At 52.5% G+C, this 17,799-nt stretch overlaps 3 protein-coding genes across 15 annotated transcripts in view; 1 reads left to right on the forward strand and 2 right to left on the reverse strand.

Moving 5' to 3' along the window:
* Nucleotides 1-960: 960 nt before the first annotated feature.
* Nucleotides 961-6,375, reverse strand: SLC39A5 (solute carrier family 39 member 5). Of its 5 annotated transcripts, XM_019961041.2 has the most exons (12): nt 6,231-6,307; nt 5,679-5,771; nt 4,815-5,172; nt 4,427-4,610; nt 3,461-3,623; nt 3,108-3,277; nt 2,768-2,908; nt 2,296-2,392; nt 2,046-2,216; nt 1,788-1,868; nt 1,472-1,662; nt 961-1,221 (listed from the first exon to the last, which is right to left on the reverse strand). In XM_019961041.2, exons 3-12 carry the CDS (start codon nt 5,096-5,098, stop codon nt 1,078-1,080), a joined length of 1,626 nt encoding a protein of 541 aa, XP_019816600.2. In that variant the 5' UTR covers nt 5,099-5,172; nt 5,679-5,771; nt 6,231-6,307; the 3' UTR covers nt 961-1,077. The 5 variants fall into 5 exon arrangements, with proteins under 5 accessions (XP_019816600.2, XP_019816602.2, XP_019816599.2 ...); XM_019961043.2 differs by lacking the exon at nt 5,679-5,771 and having other exon boundaries at nt 1,601-1,662; nt 6,231-6,375; XM_019961040.2 differs by lacking the exon at nt 5,679-5,771 and having other exon boundaries at nt 6,231-6,375.
* A 90-nt stretch (nt 6,376-6,465) lies between these two features.
* Nucleotides 6,466-12,632, reverse strand: NABP2 (nucleic acid binding protein 2). Of its 5 annotated transcripts, XM_019961048.2 has the most exons (8): nt 12,385-12,632; nt 12,036-12,122; nt 10,312-10,413; nt 9,800-9,938; nt 9,653-9,724; nt 9,413-9,494; nt 9,255-9,318; nt 6,466-6,984 (listed from the first exon to the last, which is right to left on the reverse strand). In XM_019961048.2, exons 3-8 carry the CDS (start codon nt 10,388-10,390, stop codon nt 6,785-6,787), a joined length of 636 nt encoding a protein of 211 aa, XP_019816607.1. In that variant the 5' UTR covers nt 10,391-10,413; nt 12,036-12,122; nt 12,385-12,632; the 3' UTR covers nt 6,466-6,784. The 5 variants fall into 5 exon arrangements, with proteins under 5 accessions (XP_019816607.1, XP_019816605.1, XP_070645616.1 ...); XM_019961046.2 differs by lacking the exon at nt 12,036-12,122; XM_070789515.1 differs by lacking the exons at nt 12,036-12,122; nt 12,385-12,632 and adding an exon at nt 10,799-12,010.
* Nucleotides 12,633-12,767: 135 nt separating this feature from the next.
* RNF41 (ring finger protein 41) overlaps nt 12,768-17,799 on the forward strand; it is a 28,437-nt gene continuing 23,405 nt past the window's right edge. Inside the window, exons 1-3 of one of the 5 annotated variants that reach the window (XM_070789510.1) lie at nt 12,778-12,916; nt 13,467-13,562; nt 15,441-15,625. The gene's annotated coding sequence lies outside the window, so the exon portion shown is untranslated. Of the gene's footprint in view, nt 12,917-13,410; nt 13,563-15,440; nt 15,626-17,799 lie in introns of all 5 variants that reach the window. The other 4 variants (XM_070789511.1, XM_070789512.1, XM_070789509.1 and 1 more) reach the window with 4 other exon arrangements.

The raw sequence follows: 17,799 nt of genomic DNA on the forward strand, positions 1-17,799 counted from the left end.
CCTGGGTAGCTCAGCTTTGTGTGTGTGTGTTTTGGGGGGTGGGGTGGGTTCTGGCTGGAGTGGGTTTGCTAGGGGTTTGGGAAGGGCTAGGGGAAAGATGGCGGATGAAATCTCCTGCCCCCTTCCTCAACTCCCGGCCACATAAGCCTGGGAGGGAGGGTGCCTACTCTCGCTGCCGCGTGTCTTGCAGATGTGCCAAAATGGGGGTGGGTGGGGGGGAGGGTGCCTGGCAGAGCAGCCCCCAGGGTGGCTCTCTCAAAGCAATACAGTTCCTCCTGCCTGGGGGACGGCAAGACAGGGGAGAGGGTTGGGTTGGGGACCTGGGGGTTCCCTGTGTACAGCTGTGTATATTCAGGGGTGTTCTCCGTCTGGTACCCGCTGTGGGCGTCTCTGTGTGTGTGAACCTCCCCTTCCCCGTGCCCTGCATGACCTGTGATGCTGCAGACACCACCATCCTGTGTGCAGGGGTGTGTTGGGGGCACCGAGGGGCACGCCCCATGTCCTGTTGCGCCCGCCGCCCTGTGACCCATGTACTCGGTTGTAGGAAGTAAAGAGAACTGAGCACAATTCACTGGATTCTAGTTGAATCTTTCTCTAAGCAATGTTCCCCGCCTGCCCTTCTTCCTGTCCTGGATTCACCTGTGGTGCTAGCATTGGGGTCGGGGGTGGGGGGCGGGGTGTTAAATGCTGGTGGGCAGCAATAAAGGGCAGCCCTGCCCGGATGCCTGCATCCCCAGGGTGCTGAGGGCAGCAGGGAGAAGTGGGGACCTTGGTGCATCGTCCCGACCCAACTCGCCCCTTCCTCTCTGGGCTGAAGCACAAAGCTCTCCCCCGCAGACCAGATCCAAGCGTCCTGCACCCTCCAGGCCCTCCCTCCCCCTACCTGCTTTGAGCCCTCCTCCTGCCACATCCCTGTTTTCTATGCTGTTTTGGTGCAAGTACAACTGTCGTAGTCATGGCTTGGGGATGGGTTCTGTTTATTAAAATCCTATTGATCCTACTGGCCCTGTGTCCCGCCTCCATTCCTCTGGCCGGGGGGAAGGCAGGGCAGCCTGGATGCCTTTCCACCAGCCCCCCTCAGTCATCAGAGACAAGGGGCCACAACTGCTCCTCCAGCAGGGCTATGGTGAGCATGAGGGCACCCCCCAGCAGCAGCCCCAACCCCTGCAGCAGCACGTGGAGCGGGGGGAGAGGCTCAGGAGGACGAAGCAGGGCTGGGAGCTGAAAGGAAAGAACATCAGGGGGTCAGAAAAGCCCCCTGCTTCCCACCCCCGCCCCCCCCACCCCACCCCTGCCAACCCTGTGCTAGCTCTTCCACACTCCCGCATCTCAGATGCTGGTGAGGCAGTGGTTCCCCCCAACCCCGACCCTGCCACCCTTCTGGTGGCTCCCAGTGGAGGCAGAGGGGCTGAGACTCCCCTCTCCACACCTGCCCGCTTCCCTTGGTTTCTCTGCACCCCCCACCCCTCACCATGTCCACAAGGGCCACATAGAGGAAGACCCCGGCAGTGACCCCAAACACCCAGGGAGTGAGGGGGACAGGGCCCAGGCTGAGCCCCACCCCCAGGGCTGCACCCCCCAGCCCCAGGACTCCAGACACCAGGCTCAGCAGGAGCAGCTGCCGGAAGGGCAGCCCAGCCTGGAGCAGCATGGCGAAGTCACCTGTGCAGAGAGGGGACAGGGCAGCAGGGAGTTAAGCCCGGGCCACCCCTCACCCATGTCACCCCCCAGCCTCCATGTTCCACTGCTTTCTAGAGTCAACCTCACTCCACTCCGGCCATTCCTACCCAGTTCGTGGGGCAGCTCGTGGCAGAAAACTGCTACAGTGGTGCTGAGGCCACTGGAGAAGCCATCAGAGAAGGCAGCCCCTGGGTGGGCAAGATGGGAGGTGGATAGTCTGGAAGAGGGGTCTTCCCAGAGGCAGTAGCACAGGGGCCCAGAGCTCCGCGCCCCCACCTTCCTGGTAGCCCTCTCCCAGCCCCACCCAGTAACTAGAGGCCCACCCTCTCCCTGACCTCCCACCCTCCATCCCCTTTCCCACACACCTATGGCCAGCCCATCAGTGAGGTTGTGCAGACCGTCTCCCAGGAGGACCATCCACGTGATGTTGGTGCCACCACCACCCTCGTACCCGTGACTGTGGCCTTGGTGCCCAGGAGGGGCTGGGACTGCTGGGGGCTGGCTGTCCTGCTCCCTTGGGCTCTGAGCCCCTGGCTCTGCAGGAAGGACAAGAGCCATGTTGGCGGCTGCAAGTGAGCTGGGAGCCAGGGCCCGCTCCTCATGTTCTCTGGTCACCTGGAGCTGCCTGCAGTGGCTGAAGGGCCACCCCACTGCCATCCTCCAGGTCCAGGTGTGGAGTTCTGAGGTCCTTTCTTTTCTGCCCGCAGCATCTCTGAAATGGGAGGGCATCCTTCCTGATGGAGGAAGCAGCAGAGCCAGGGGGCAGGGAGAGCCCGGGCTGCCGGCTGCGAAAATGACACTGGTTCCACCTCTGGCACTTGGGGATGTTCCCTGGCCTCTGCTCTCTTCCCAGGTTGGCACCCCTCTGTTTCTCGTTGCCCCAAACTCAGGAGAGGAGCCCGTTTGGCCAGAAGTCCTGGGTCTGTGCTGAGGAGCCCAAACCCGCTCCCTGCTGGCCATCAGGCCCCGCACAGTCAGGCAGACGTCAGAGCCAGGAGCGCTCGGCCCCTCACCTCCTGGCTCCAGTGGCCAGTTCTCGGCTAGGACTCTGGGCTCGGCAGGAAGAGGACATCAGGGTGTCACTCACTGGCTTGCGCCCTCGACGCCGCAAGAGCCCTAGCACATTCTCCAGGATGAAGAGCAGGAAGAGACCTCCAAGCACCGAAAGTCCTGGGCCCAGGTCCTCCTCTGGCTGCCCACCAGCTCCAGTGTGCTGCCCTCCTTGTGCCTGATGGAGAGGCGGTCAAGGGCAGACTCCAAAAGCCCCCTGCGCCCGACAACACCCCTCTCCTGAGGTGGTGGAGGGGGCTGGCAAGCCTTCACCCACACTCCCTACCAGAAGGCAAATGTGGGCTGAGGCTGGGGTGGAGAGAGGATGTCCTGTGACTGCGGACACGGGCAGGGGGCAGGGAAGGGGCTTCACGTACGTGCGGCAGCAGGTGCAGCAGCGCATCCCCACAAAGAGTGCCCACAGCCACGGCCCCCAGGAAGCCCAGCAGGGGCCGCAGCAGACGAGGTCCCAGGAGCCGCAGCAGCAGCAGGGAGAGGGGCGCAGGCAGGCTGAGCAGCAGGACTGCCAGGGTGCTATGAATCAGGGCTGCACAAAATCAGGGGCTGGAGTCAGGCGGAGCTGGAGGGACACCTTAAAGGTGGGATGGGGCAGAGAAATGCTGCAAGGGGAGGCAGGACCCCAGTGAAATGAACCCCCTTCCTTGGCTTGAGACCCACTTCCCCCAGCATTCACGTGTCCCACCCCCAACTCCCGCTCTCACCCACTGACCAGATAGTAGATCCCCTGAGGGGGTCGGAGCTGGGGCCCGGATGCAGACACGGCTGTCAATCTGATAAAGCAGGGCTGGACACAGCAGAGCAAACTGACGAGGAGTGAGAGGAGCAGCAGGGCTCAAGCCAAAATTGACCAGCAGCTGGGAGCCATTCAGACACTGGGGAGGTAGAATTGGAGGTTAGGCACCAGGGAATTGCTGAGACCTGTGACTCAGATCTTAAATGTCGGCCCTTCCATTGCATGAACTCCTGGGTCTCTTCCAGGGTCCCCTTCACTCACATTGCCAGGTGCATCAGGGACTCAGGACAGTTATAATCAGCATTTAATTATCAGTAAATATTCAAACCAAAGCTAATAATTCAATTCAGTGCAAATTGGGTGCTAGTGAGCACTGCCACCATCTCCCTCCCTCTGGAGCTCTGGTGTCTCATTAATTTGGTGATGATGGTCAGATAACTAGAGCCCTCCCTTCCAGAATCTTAGAAGGGAGAAGAACCCTAAAATGCCATGCAAACCTCCTCTCAACAGCCCTGACACTTATTCCACCAGCCTTGGATCGAGTGCTTCCCATGATGGGGCGCTCAGCCTCACCAGGTCTGTTTCAGGGCTGGGTTTGGCTGCCCTCCGGTGTACATGGAACATGTTCACTGACTTTCTAGATGATGATAGCCATCTACCCGCTGCAAGCCTCCTCTCCAGGTAACCAGCCCCAGATCCCACCCTGGGCTGCTCCTCTGGATTCTCTGCTTTGCCAAGTGTGGCCCCTAAACCCAGTCTTAGAGCTTGGGCCATGGGTTTACCTACTGTGAGCACAGGGGAACATATTTCTCTACTGGAATAATGTACCCTAAGATCACACCTGGAATTTTTTTAAGTAGCCATTTTAAATTACTGACTCTTCAAACATTTCAGACCATCTAAATCCCGTGGCTCCTATCCCCTTGAGGGATCATCACTCACATCCTCATTCAGATGGTCAGCCAGTGAATGGTCCAGCAGCAGAAGCCTGTGAAAGAGGCCCAGGCCCGAGGGGCCTGGCCCATGGGGTGGTCCTGGGGCCTCTGTCTCCGCCAGGTCACCCCACCCCGAGGGGTCCAGAGGCAGCCCTGTCCAGACATCCACACTCAGCTCGGGGTCCTGTGGCCTAGAGTGGATGGGATGGCAAGTCAGGCTCCCTTGTGTTCTCTTACAAAGGGGCCTTGAAAGGATACAACAAATCAGGGTCTGGAAAACGTGTAACTCCAGGAATCTAATGTTAGGAAGGCAGAGCTAGGCAGCCAGAGGAGACTTTTCTCAGTAGGGAAGAGCTGGGGTGTGACACTTTAGGTGGGGGGAGATGGGTTAGTACCTGTGTGTGGAATTGTCTCCCGCTGGGGGCGCACCCCGACCAGCAGGAGGCCCGTGGTGTCCCAGGCGAAGGGCCTGAACTCGGCCTAGTCCCAGGCTGTGGAGGAGCCTGGCTAGGCCCGCTGCGGTCAGCGTCCCATTTTCCCCATACAGACCAAACAGCTGGGCGAGGTAATGGTTCTGTTCCTGCTCAGCAGGGCCCAGGTAGGGGGCTGAGCCCTCCACCTGGCCCAAGGCCACCCACACACACAGGCCAGCCAGCAGATGACTCATTGGGGGCCCCATCACTGGGGGGACAGGCTTAGAGGCTCTGGTTCCGGCTTCTATTCCCCCTGGTGGAACATCCTGAGGACTGTGCCCTGGAAGAACAAGGAGGAAGGGGCTGGGGCTCCTGCCATGAGCCTGCACTCCTCATACCAACCCCCCAAGCCAATACAGCGGCAGCCCCACTTGCTCACCCTTCCTCTGCTTTGCCTCCTGAGCAGCCTCTTGTTTACCAGTTTCTAGAGCAAGCACTTTTCCTGACCCAGAACAATCCCTTCACCTGATCCAGAGCCGCCCAGCCCCTGTCCCTCCCATGTCCCCCAGAGCCCAACCCTCAACCTCACCCCACCTCTCATACTCGCTCAATCCCCAGGACCTCACCCCCACTGGCAGTGTGAGAGCCGTCACCTCAGGTCCCCATGAGGCCTGGCTGTGGGCACTGAGAGGTTCCTGACTTATGGAGGGGAGCCAGGCTCAGTCTCTAGCTGCCCAGGTAAATTGAAGGCCACGTCAGATAGAAAGCCAGGATGGCCAAGCCCCCGCCCCTAGCCCACCTGCCTGGGGGTGGGGCCAGGGGAGGTGCCAAAGTGGGAAGACTCACATCAGAGGAGTTAATGGTTCACTGGTCTCTGGGGTGGGGGTCAAAGGTCAGTCTCGGCTGGGCCCCCGAGTAGGGAGGGGCCACTCTCTTCCCCTGGAAAAGCCACATGGCCAAGGAGAGCCTGGGCCTGGCCTTTTCTTCTAAATAATTTACACACACCCCCAAGCCAGTCGGTACCATCTTAGCCTCTTGCTGTCTAAACTGCCACCCCACCTACCTTACATATGGCATTGGGCTTCATTCAGCTCCAACCCCCATGCCCCATGCCCACATTCCCTGGAAAGTTGGCCCCAGATGTCCCCTAAGCTGGAGAGGAGGGTAAAAAGGCAGATGAGTGCAACACCAGATGCATGGGGAAGAAATTGTTTTTAGCAATTTCTCATTCCAGAAGAGAAAGGGCCAGAACTCAGGGAATCATGACCAAGAAAGGGGACACTCTGGTGGGAGGAGGAAAGGAGCGTCCAGGCCCTCTGCAAATGTCTGACCTGGCTTTAAGTTGGGGAGCACAGTCTGAGCGGGGTGATTGGTCCAGGGGGTCGAGGTTGGCATTACCTGACAGCAGCAAACAGGGACACCCAGAGGAAGGGGGACGCCGTCTTCTTGGTTCCAGCTGTGGGGGGTAGGCAGGCGGGTGGACAAGGGTCACCGGTAGGGAGGGGGCGGGGGAGGGGCACTACCTTAAAGGGGCAGGCGCTGCCTCTCCCCTCCACCTCCTAGGGACACCCCACCTTTCGGAAGGCCCAGCTGCCGATCTCTTCATTTTCCCATGGAAAGCAAAGGAGTCCAGTACAGAGTGGTAACATTTATTAGGAGATTCAATTAGACTTCCACATCACACACTCAAGAAACAGACTAACCGTCGTTTCTAAGCAGGAAGGAGGGGAGGCAGAGGGCCCCGAACCCCAGGAGACAGGCAGCTTCAGCTGGACAAGGAGGGGAGAATGGGCTGAGGGTGGAGAAAAGCCACTGCTCACCCACCCTCCAGTGAAGTTTAGTGGCTAAAACACATCCACCCCCTGGCCCCCCAGAGACGGCAGCCCAGGAGAAAGCTGTGTTCTCTAGCAGATGTCTGGCTTATGGCTGGTGGCGGGAAGGGGAAAGTATCGCTATCTCTTGCTGCTCCTCCGGGTTTCTTTGCCGTTACTGACGGGGTTGTTGGAGGGGCCGGGGGGGCCGGCAGCTGTGTGGTTGGGCTGGCTTCGGGTAATTCGGGTGCTGGGGGGGTGGGAGGGAGTGTGAGGCGGGTGCGGGCCACCACCAGAACCTGGTGGGGCGCTCAGTCCATTCCCGTTCTGGCTCTCAGAGGCTAGTTGTGGGAGAAAGAGGAGAAACACAGGAATCAGAAAACTAAGGCAGGCAGGCATCCATCCCCAAGACCTCCCTGCAGCTCCAGCGGACAGAACAGTCTTTACCAAGTACAACTGCACATTTAAGGCTGTGTGACCAAGTGCAAAGAATGTGAGTTTTAGGAAGGGGCCCCAGAGAAGACGCAATCATTGTGACAGTTGCTACATGAACCATTGTATATTTTCTTCTTTTTTTTTGTATATTTTCTTAAAAAAAAAAATGGCTGCACCTCACAGCTTGTGGTATCTTACTTAGTTCCCTGACCAGGGATTGAACCTGGGCCCTCAGCAGTGAGAGCGAGGAGTCCTAACCAGTGGACTGCCAGGGAATTCCTATTTTTTCTTTTTTATTCATCTCTATCATTAGGAGTCACACCTAGCTGTTTAGTTCTAGGCTCAAGGACCACCAACAAAATAGCTCTTGACCAAAACTGACTGTAAAACTGGAGAATCACTGGGAAGGGAAGTTTGTGTTAAAGTGTAAGAAGGATCTTGAAGAAAAAAGTGTGGTGTGTATCACAATGAATCACATTCACTTGAGAAAATATAAACAAGAATAAGCAAAAACAAAAACCAAAAAAACTATTATACATACTCACACCCCCAAAATAATAGACAACACTTTTGTGTATATTTTCAGTGTTTAATCCTTGAACTACCTTAGCTGTGAAAACCACCATCACCACACTTACCACAGTGTATTATTAACATAACCATCATCTGTGGGACTATTTCCTGCATGGACTTCGAGCTCCTAAAGACAAGTGCTGTGTTTTTTCCCTTGTATTCCTCATCTATAAATGCTTGTTAAATGAAGATAGATGCCTGCCTCTCATATACACAAGGCACCATGAACTCTAACCATACCCCTGCTGATCCATCAAAGATATCTGCAGCCAAAACTGAAGAATAAAGCTCCTTCCTTAATTCACAGAAATAATTAGGAGAGTATGTAGAAAGTAACTGTTTTGATGCCATACATTTTTTTCTTTAAAACCTTCTGTACCTATTAGCAGAGGACAAAGCAAATAAACATATAGCAAATGAATACGAGGGGGCAAACAGGCTTAAATGTATCTTATTTAAAATATTTTTGTAAATGATGGAGTTATAGAGACCAGAGAATATGTAACTGTCATATTTTCAGTTGGAAATATGGATGCTTACTTTTTATGGTGGAATTAAATGTTGTTATTTCATGGTGTTTCCAAAAAAAACACCATGACCTCGAGTGGTTCTAATGCAGGTTAGGAAACCACGGTAACTGAGGATGCAGACACAGACTGAGGAATGCCAGAGGCAGCCCAAAGCCTAGTGTCACGGGAGAAACGCAAGGTGTGGACCCAAGGCAAGAGAGCCAAACATCCAGGAGAGGAGCGTCAGCTGGGAGATGACCCAGGAGAAAAGAACAGTAAAAAAACAGGTTTCTAAGGAAAAGCCAAGGGAAGAAGAGAGTGATGTTGGTGAGTGATTCTCATTAAAAGTTGATGATCTACAGGAAGGCAAATTCTCAAGAGACCAAAAGCAAGGGCTTCTGAGTTGGAAGAACCATAATCCTGAGGGCCAAGGCCTAGGAGCGGGGCCTTAAATTTCAAGAGTGGCAACCCTAAACAGAAACTATGGGCTTAAAGTGGTGCCGTATGGACTCCATGTGGAGTCATATAAGTAACAGTGTATCAGAACTGATACTGAATCAGAATAGGCAAGGGTGGAAAATGCCAAGTTTCTGCCAAAGGAGAAGCAGAGAGGAATGAGCTAGAAAGAAAGAGGGCAGTCTGCAGAGAAACTGCTCTCATTTTTGGTTCTGAGTGTTAGTGGCAAAAGGGAGCTCTATCAGTCAGTGATTGAAACATATCCCCAAATGTTTTCACCCGAGGGACTTGCAAAAGAACTGGGAGAGGGACTTCCCTGGTGGTCCAGTGGTTAAGAATTCGCCTGCCAATGCAGGGGATGTAGGTTTGATTCCTGGTCATGGTACTAACATCTCACATGCTGTGGGGGCAACTGAGCCCACGCACCACAAGGAAGATCCTGTGTGATGCAACTAAGATCTGACACAACCAAGTAAATAAATATACAAACATTTATTAAAAAAAAAAAAAGAACTGGGGAGGAAAAGGCTATAATCACAGAAAAGAGATTTGAAAAAGGGATGAAGGCAATGTATCTCTCCAGGCTGGGGAGATTAGGGAAACTAGGAGGACTAGTGAATGGAAGAGAACACGTTTACCTGGAGAAGTAGCAGGGGGTCCAGTGGGAGGCTGGGGAGCTGCAGGGCCACTGTCGTTCTGCACCTGAATGCACAGATGACATATGCAGACCTTACTCTCTGCCAGGCTTCTTGGCCTGACCTGCCCTCCTTCCCCACATCACAGTCATGGGACCCACCGTCTTGTTGGGTGCCTGCTGGGCGCTGTATTCGGGGTTTGGCTCACTGAAGTTAGGAACCTCAGAATAAACCATACAGAATCTGCAAGGGGAGAAAGCGGCAAAGCCTCAGACCCATCCCCTGGAAACCTCAGAAAGGTCCAGGCTCCGAACATGGAATGCACACCCTCACGCTGCCTCCTGAAAAACACAAACTGCTTTCCTTCGCCTGTGCTTCTACCTTCCCAAGATAGCACTTACTCTCCAATCTTCTGAAGATCACCCCCACGGCCAGTGTACAATGTCAGACAACCTTTGAACACTGACGCGTACCTGTGGGGGCAAAAAAGCAGGATTCAGAGTTACAGAGAAGGCCCTTGAATAACCAGAAGTCATCTGATGGCTTACCCTTTGGTGAGCCGGATAATATCCCCAGGCTGGATCAGGTTGCCCACGTCATCCCAGACAGAGATATTGATGCTGCCAGTTTTGTCCGCCACTTTGCAGGTCCGAACCTCGTGCCCGTCCTTTGTCTTGGTCACTCGGCCTGGAGGAAATAGACCAATGGGTGGGGGTGGTCAAATAAATAGGGGTGGTGATGATCAGAGGGATGAAGTCTAGATATTGGCGGAGTGAGGTGTACAAACAGGGCAAAGCCAAATCCCTGGGGCAGGGAGGAGCCAGCACCATGGAGAGGGCCCTGAGTGGGAAAAGGCCCGGAGGCACTGGAGGCTTGGATCTGGCAAGAGTTCCCTCCATCTACCCTACACTCGACTACAACTCTCCGGGCGGGGGCTAGGAGAGAGATTGGACGTAAGCAGTGTCTTGGGGTGCGCCCTGCCATTCTGGGTGCCAGTTAAGAATGGTTCTCCCCAACCCCGAGAGCCTACGCAGGGGGCCCGCCGCCCCAGCAGAGCCACCTGTCTCCAGCACAATGAAGATGAGGTTCAGATTCTTGAGCCCGGGCTTGATATCCTTCACGAAGGTCTCCGTCGTCATGCTGCCCAAGCCTCAGCACCCCACTAGAAGGGGGGAAAGGGGATGAAGGTTCAATGCATGGACCTTCCCATGTCCACTTCGCAAGGCCTATCTACCACACTAGGCTGGTCAGGCAGCCCTAAACCATCTAACTCTTCTGAAAGGGTAGAAACGAACTTCCCCGTGGGCCTCCAACTTCAAGATCAGAATTTGGGTCTCTGGATAGGCTGCTTCGGGGCTGGAAGTCCCCCCTCCCCCGATGCTCTTTCAGTCTCAAGTCCCGAAGTGGGGAAGCCGACGGAAACCGGGGCAGAGAACCTGATGCAGAGCCAAGGAATGGAATCTCACTCGCCACACCTTCCCGAACCCTCATCTGGACAATCCGGGACTCAGTCCATCCTCTCCCCCAGCTCACAGCCTACCACCCACCCAGCCAGCCCGCCGGACTGTGCACGCCGCCGAGTCGCCCGCAGGGGGAGCCAAAGGTCCCCAGGCCGCCGGATGCGGACCAATGGACCGCAGGAGTAAGAACATTCCCGGAAGTTTTCCCCGGCCGGCCTCCTCTAGCCAATCAGCACTGCCCCGGCTCGGCCCCTGCGTCCCGCCGCGGGTCCCCACCCGGCCAATGGGGATTCGAGATTCACGCGCCGCGAAAGGGGTGGGATTTTAGGTATTAAAGGAGCTTCAGAGGGTTGACTGCGCAAAGAATAACGAAGACCACCAGGGGGAGCCTCAGGTCCCAATTTTCCTCCACTTGACTAGGCGCTGCTAAGTCGCTTCAGTCGTGTCCGACTCTGTGCGACCCCATAGACTGAAGCCCACCAGGCTCCCCCGTCCCTGGGATTCTCCAGGCAAGAACACTGGAGTGGGTTGCCATTTCTAGGCGCAAGAACTAAGATTTTCTTTCTCCAAGATTTTCTCCTAGTCGTGAGACAGTGGAAATAGGACCAAAGGTTTTTTGGAATCCAGTGGACAAAAGCATAAAAACAAGCTCATCACTTCACTTTTTTACTCGACAGTTCTTAAATATGTGATTCCATTTTGCAGACGAGAAAAGGCAGTGTCTCAGTTCAATTCAGTCGCTCAGTCGTGTCCGACTCTTTGCGACCCCCTGAATCGCAATACGCCAGGCCTCTCCTAGCACATGTTAAAAGCAGTATCTAGCACACAACAGGCAGTTTCCTCCTCTTCTCCAACTGCTCTAACCCTCATCTTTATTTCTGATTTGGGGCCCTCAAGTTTAATGCAGTAACCAGCTTGGTCAAGATCTCTGGAAAAAGTAGCATTCACACCAGAGACAGACAATTGGCAGCCTCACTCCTTACCCCTTGGAAATAATGGAATCTGGGGCTCAGAGAGCCCCAGTTCCTCTCACAGTCCGAAAGGCAACTGTTCCTGAAGTACTCAATCCCTAGACCTCAGGATCCTCAGAGGACTAAAAAGAAGAGGCCGGAACCTTTAGTTCCCTTTGAGACTTGATACATAGTCAACAAAATGTAGCCAGCTCTGTAGTATTGCGTATAAACCAATTATATATATAAACAATGTACATACATGTGCGTTACCATTTGCCTAGCGAACATCGGTAAAAAATACTGCTTATTATCAGATTAGCCTAAGAGGCCATGCAATTGTAATACCTTGGTTTGCTTAATCAATCCCTTACCTTCTTCTAGAGGGCTTTAGGCTCCACCTTGACTTTCCTCGGAGCTCAGGTTCTCTCCCACCCACACCCCCAGCCACGGTGTTGTACCTTAAGGAAAGCAAACCACAACCCGGGAAGAGGGACATTTTTATCTCCCTTCTGTCCCCTGATGTGTTTCAGGCAACTATACGAGTGCTCCGAAGGCCGACGTAAATACGGCGGGAGTGAGACTGGGAGGGAAGCGGGCAACCATAGATCAAAGTTTTCCGGTCAGACACTCCCCCATTCCCCACCCAGTGGTCGCCTCGTTGACTACATATCCACTCCCATGACTATGAGTCATAAGATCAGGAGGCTCCGGGATGCTGACCACGGCTCTGGAAACGGGAGAGGGGCCGGGGAGACGGCAGGTCACTGCAGGCCAGCCTACTAGCGACGATCTCGCACCAAGTCGCATCAGCTTTAGAGCACGAACACGTGCACCCCTCCAAAGCGAAGTCTCGCGCTCCTGGAGAATCGGCCTCCTGCTCAGCCCCTGATGTTCACGCTGGGAAGAACATAGAGTCCTCCCTCCCAAATGGCTATCTAGTTCTCCCTGGAACCATAAAGACTTCCGGTCTAGAGCGGAGGCCTGGCTAGCCTTCACTCTCCTCGTTGGCTGCTCGTGGTTTCTAGACCAGGACGGAGTTAAACAAAGAGGCGGAGTTTGGTGACGGGCTTCCGCCGGGTTGCGTAGCAGCGGTGGGCGGGGCAAAGGTTCCGTCCCACACGGCGGAGAGTGGTCGGAACCCTCTCACGTCTTCTTCCCCTTCCCCTTCCCCTCCCAGAAAAGGCTGGGACCCGGCACCCGAGCTATCTCTCGGCCGCTGCGGGTACAGAGAGTCCAGACCGCTTCCAGGGCGGTGCGTACGGCGCCTGCGCGCGATCCCACTTAAAGAAGGGTGTGGGAGGGAGGGGGCGATGTCCCAGGGGGGATTGAGGCGGGGGTTCGAGATATTGGAGGTCAGGAGAAGGGATGAGAGTAGAGATGAAAAATGGAGGAAGGGAGCAGCAGTAGGGAGGAGTCCAGAGGTGATAAAGGGGCGCTGGTGGGTGGGTTGTTGGGGTGATCCATTGGAATGGGGGAGCCTTAAAAAGTGCAGGAGGGGGCCTGGGCTGGCTGGAGGACAGGGAGGAGAGGACTTGAGGGAACAGCGTGGTGTTTAAATAGGCAATGATTGACAGGCCGGGAGCGGAGGAAGGGAACATTCTGAGGGCCAGCCTGGGTAGGGGCCGCGGAACCTGAACCCCCGCCCTCGAAGCGCCATAGCTTGGCTCCTCTCCCATGCCTTGTCTTTGGCAGCCTTGTCTTCCTCCTCCATTCCTTCCCCTCTCTCCCTCCCACCCCTCTATGTAGGAATCTCACATTCCTTACATCCCTGCCCTGGGTTTGCAGCCGGTCCCTCTTCACAGGCTTCACACACCGGAAAGCCTTCTCCAAGCCAGAACGCAGAGGAAATTGAGGACTGGGAAGGAGGGAGCTGGAGAAGGAGCAGAAAGCTGAGAGGGGTGAGAGTGTTTCGCTTGAGGGACTGACAAGGCATCTTCATTCAGAAACTGACTTCTTTCCATCTAGTAGCAAATGCAGCTGTTAATGAGACCACTAAACCACTGTTCTTGGGGACTGGACTGTGATAAAGTCTAATCCCTTCCTGTACAGGTGGTTTTAGTCTGACAGTAGAGCAAGAAGCTGATATTGTTGCAGGCTGCTAGTTTTCCCCAGATAGGGATGGTAGGGAATCTGAGTGATGCAATAATGTTACTGCCCTGTGTGTCCAGCTGACTTTGTGTCTACACCTGGATAGAAAAGAACAAGCTTCTTTCAAGTATTTCCTCATGGACCCTCAGAACTCTAAATTTATTTTGCATTCTATTGCTACAAATACCTCATGGTGTTTGTACGAATAGTGGTATGAATAGCAGTATTCAATATGCTTTCATATTTATTATGTCATTTGATTTTCTTGGATAATATGTAAGATAGATAAGTCAGTTATCATTTTCCCTGCTTGACAGGTGAAGAAACTGAAAGCTGCAGAAGGGATACATGGCTTGCTACAAGTCATACAGCTGGTAGAGCAGGGACCAGAATCCAGGTCTCCTGACTCCAGGTGCCCCTTTGTGTTGAAAAATCCTGTTTTGTTCTGGTCAAGACAGCTGTGAGGGGGGATATTTTTTCCCAGGATGGACAACTGGTAGTCTGGAACTTGTCTCTAAGAGACTGAACATAGCACTGATTCCTGGAAGCTTTTCTTGAGGTTCGGGGTGGACGCCAGGCTGTTGGGAAATACAGTATTGTCAAAATGGAAGAAGCATTGTACACTCCTCTGTATTATGGATGGGAGAGACCTATCAACTCCCCACCACTGCCCCCAACTACCTGGCCTTCTACCTTTATCCTCTGATTAGTTTTTAAATACTGCACTAACATGTTATCGGAGAAGGCAGTGGCACCCCACTCCAGTACTCTTGCCTGGAAAATCCCATGGACGGAGGAGCCTGGTGGGCTGCAGTCCATGGGGTCGCACAGACGCAGCAACAGCAGCAGCAGCAGCAACATGTTATGGCTGCTGAGCATAATAAACTAATGAGCCCATGTACCAGACTCAGGATGAGGTGGTCTCTGTTTTATGGATAAAAATTGTCATCCTTCCTAACATAGTCCTTAATATTGATCAATGTGAAGGTGAGGAAAGGAATTTGAGTAGTTTCTGTTCTGCATCTGAAGCTTTGTCTCCCTCTACTTGGTTTCATCCTTTTAGTAATGAGAGTTTGGTCTTCCCAGTTGTCTGTCCTGGAGTAATTTCCTGATTGACTGCCTCTTCATTTTTTTAAAAAAAGCCTGATCTCTTCAGGAATATTTCCGGACTTGAAAGTAGAATTACACCTATACCAATATTCTTGAGTATCTTCTCCTTGTGAAACAGTATTTTCTGAGTGGAGAGTAGGACAGAATTCTTTTTATATGAAATAATTTATGCAAAAGCACTTTGGAAACATTAAAGCACCATACTGTGCATGTAAGGCATCATGGCTCTCTGTGTTACGTAGCCACAGATTTGGATTCTCTGGCATTCTTTGCAATTGTATGCACTGAATAAAAGAATCTTTTCTGTCTCAAACAGCTCCTCTTCCCTGCCTTACTTCTTGTCCCTTTCTGTCCCCACCTCAGCTGTGTTTGAATCACTTGGCCCGGGTGTGTGATTCCTTAGCAGATGACCTCACTCCTTACAGAGTAGCCTGTGTACCTAACCCTGAAACCTGTAGCTCTCAGTGGAGTTGTCTTGTCCTCCTCAACCGACCGTCAGATCCAAGTCTGTCTAGTTTCACTGCCAAGTGCAGGTAGTGCTCCTGACTCACCTTTTTCTTCCTTGTTCCTATTAATAGAGTGCTCCCGATTGTGACATCACATCCATCCCCTTGGCGATGGAGCTTGTTACTAGGAAGGAAGACTCAGTCGGAGAATAGCCAACAAGATGGGTTACTGGGAGCGTCTCCTGAGTGGCACTGAGTGGAGGCATCAGGGGGTCGGAGCCTTGTGAACAGGGAACCTGCCCCCCAACACTTGGAAGGTAAAAAGCATTGATTCAGAACCCCCTTCTGGGCTTCAACCCTCTTCTCTGCTAGTCTGGATTCCTTCTGCTCTTGAAAACCTGATTCTCAAAACTCTTTTATGCATAAACTTTTCTGTGATTAACCCACGTCAGTCTGTTCTTCAATGTACACTTAAGTCTTACATGAACTATTAACTTTCACTTGTTGATAAATTGTTAAATTTTACTATTTTTGTGTGTTTTATAGCCTGCGTACTCACTCGTTGAACTCAAGCCTGCACATTTGTTTGAGGACAAGGATTGTGCTTGCTGTTTCTTTTACATGTCTTTTACACGAAGATTAGATTGGGGGTAGCCACACAAATAGTGATTGGTGCTGATGACCAGGTGGTGGTGGAGGGTGGGGTCCTTGCTGATCTTTGAGGCCTGGGAGGCCTCACTCGAGGTGTTAGAGTTGTTTTTGAAGGATTGTGTGTCCTCTGGATGCTTATTTATTTATTTATTTTTAAAAAATATTTATTTATTTGGGTGCACCGAATCTTAGTTGCAGTATGTGGGATCTAGTCCCCAGACCAGGTATTGAACTCAGGGTCCCTGCATTGGGAGCATGGAGTCTTAGCCACTGGACCACCAAGGAAGTCCCCCTCTGGCTTGTCTTTCAAATTTAACCAATTAAAGTGTGTGCTGAAGAAGCCCGACTTTAAAAATCCCCTGTGCTAAATCTAGTCTGGATCACAGAATTCTGGAATTAAGTGGAACCTTAGAGACAACAAGGAAACTGAGTTCTAAGAGCTCAGTTCTGTAAGAGAGGGAATGACTTCACTCTAAGGATTCTATTGCTTAGATGAAAAAGACCACTTTCTTTCATTTAGAAAGTCAGGAGAGTTGCCTAAAGAGAGCAAGGTCAAACTTGGCTCTCATAAAGCCAGGGCACCTTTTATAATATAATTACCCCTAATTTAGCCTGTTTTTGTACTTATGTAGAACTTGTATTGTCTTGGCTGCTTCGTTTCATGTGGAGTAAAGGGAACTGAGGCCCGGAGAGGTGAAGTCAGTTGCCCAAGGTTACATACTGCGCGGTAATAGAGCTAGAGTGCCACTCAGGTTTCTAGATTGTCAACTCAGTTTTCTTTTTCCACATCTATTTGTTTATTGGGAGACAGGGAGATAAGATGAAATGTTTTAGGGACTCCCGTGAGGCACCCTTCACCAGCTACTTTCTTCACTAGGTTGAAATTCCTGGGAGTCACCTGTTTCATTACAGTGGGGCAGGTTATGGGGCCCTTTGCCTTAATGTCTGGTGACTTGTGGTAATTGGTGCTGGAGAATTCTCAGCCCTCTGTACCTGTATTGTATTCAGGGCATGGATGAGAGAGAAGGAGTAGAAGGAGGTTATAGCACATATGCTTGGATTTTACCAGTATGTTTTTGCCAAGCATTGGTGACAGCATACCCAGTTACTCTAAAATGGGAATGGTCGCACTAACGTTTGTGCATGTGAATGTGCATGGTTTGCACATCGGTACATGGGTTCAAGAAACCCTGAATAAGGGAGGGTAAATGTTCAGGCTCTTTTAGAAACAATCCGTTTTGAATTCCTAGCTCTCTCTGGGAGTAGACCAGTGAAAACAATCGCAACAGTAAGTTACAAGGGTGTAGGGAGTGGCCTAGTAAAGTTCTCAAGTTTTTATTTATTTATTTGAAATTAATTAAGTAGTTTACTTATTATTTTTGGCTGCACTGCGTCTTCGTTCCTGTACGTGGGCTGTCTCCAGTTGTGGGAAGTGGGGCTACTCTAGTTGTGGTGCACAGGCTTCTCCTTGCAGTGGCTTCTCTTGTTGCGGAGCACAGGCTTTGGCCCATGGGCTCAGTGGTTGTCGCATACAAGCTTAGTTGCGCTGAGGCCTGTGGAATTTTCCTGGACCAGGGATCATCAAACCTGTGTCCCCTGCATTACAAGGAGGATTCTCGACCATTGGACCACCAGGGAAGTCGTCACATTTTTATAATAATGCTGACCAGAAAAGTAGAGACATCCCAGTGTAACAGTGAGGAAGTACAGCCTCATAATTACCTGCTTTGGTTCTGGCCTGCTGGGAATGCAGTTTTCAGTTTGGGTTCAGAATGTTCAAATTGGGTAAGTTGGCAGAACTCCTATAAGCCTGAAGGGACACTTCAGTGCTAATTTAGTT

The sequence above is a fragment of the Bos indicus genome, chromosome 5 (genome assembly GCF_029378745.1).
Source record: "Bos indicus isolate NIAB-ARS_2022 breed Sahiwal x Tharparkar chromosome 5, NIAB-ARS_B.indTharparkar_mat_pri_1.0, whole genome shotgun sequence".
NCBI lineage: Eukaryota > Metazoa > Chordata > Mammalia > Artiodactyla > Bovidae > Bos > Bos indicus.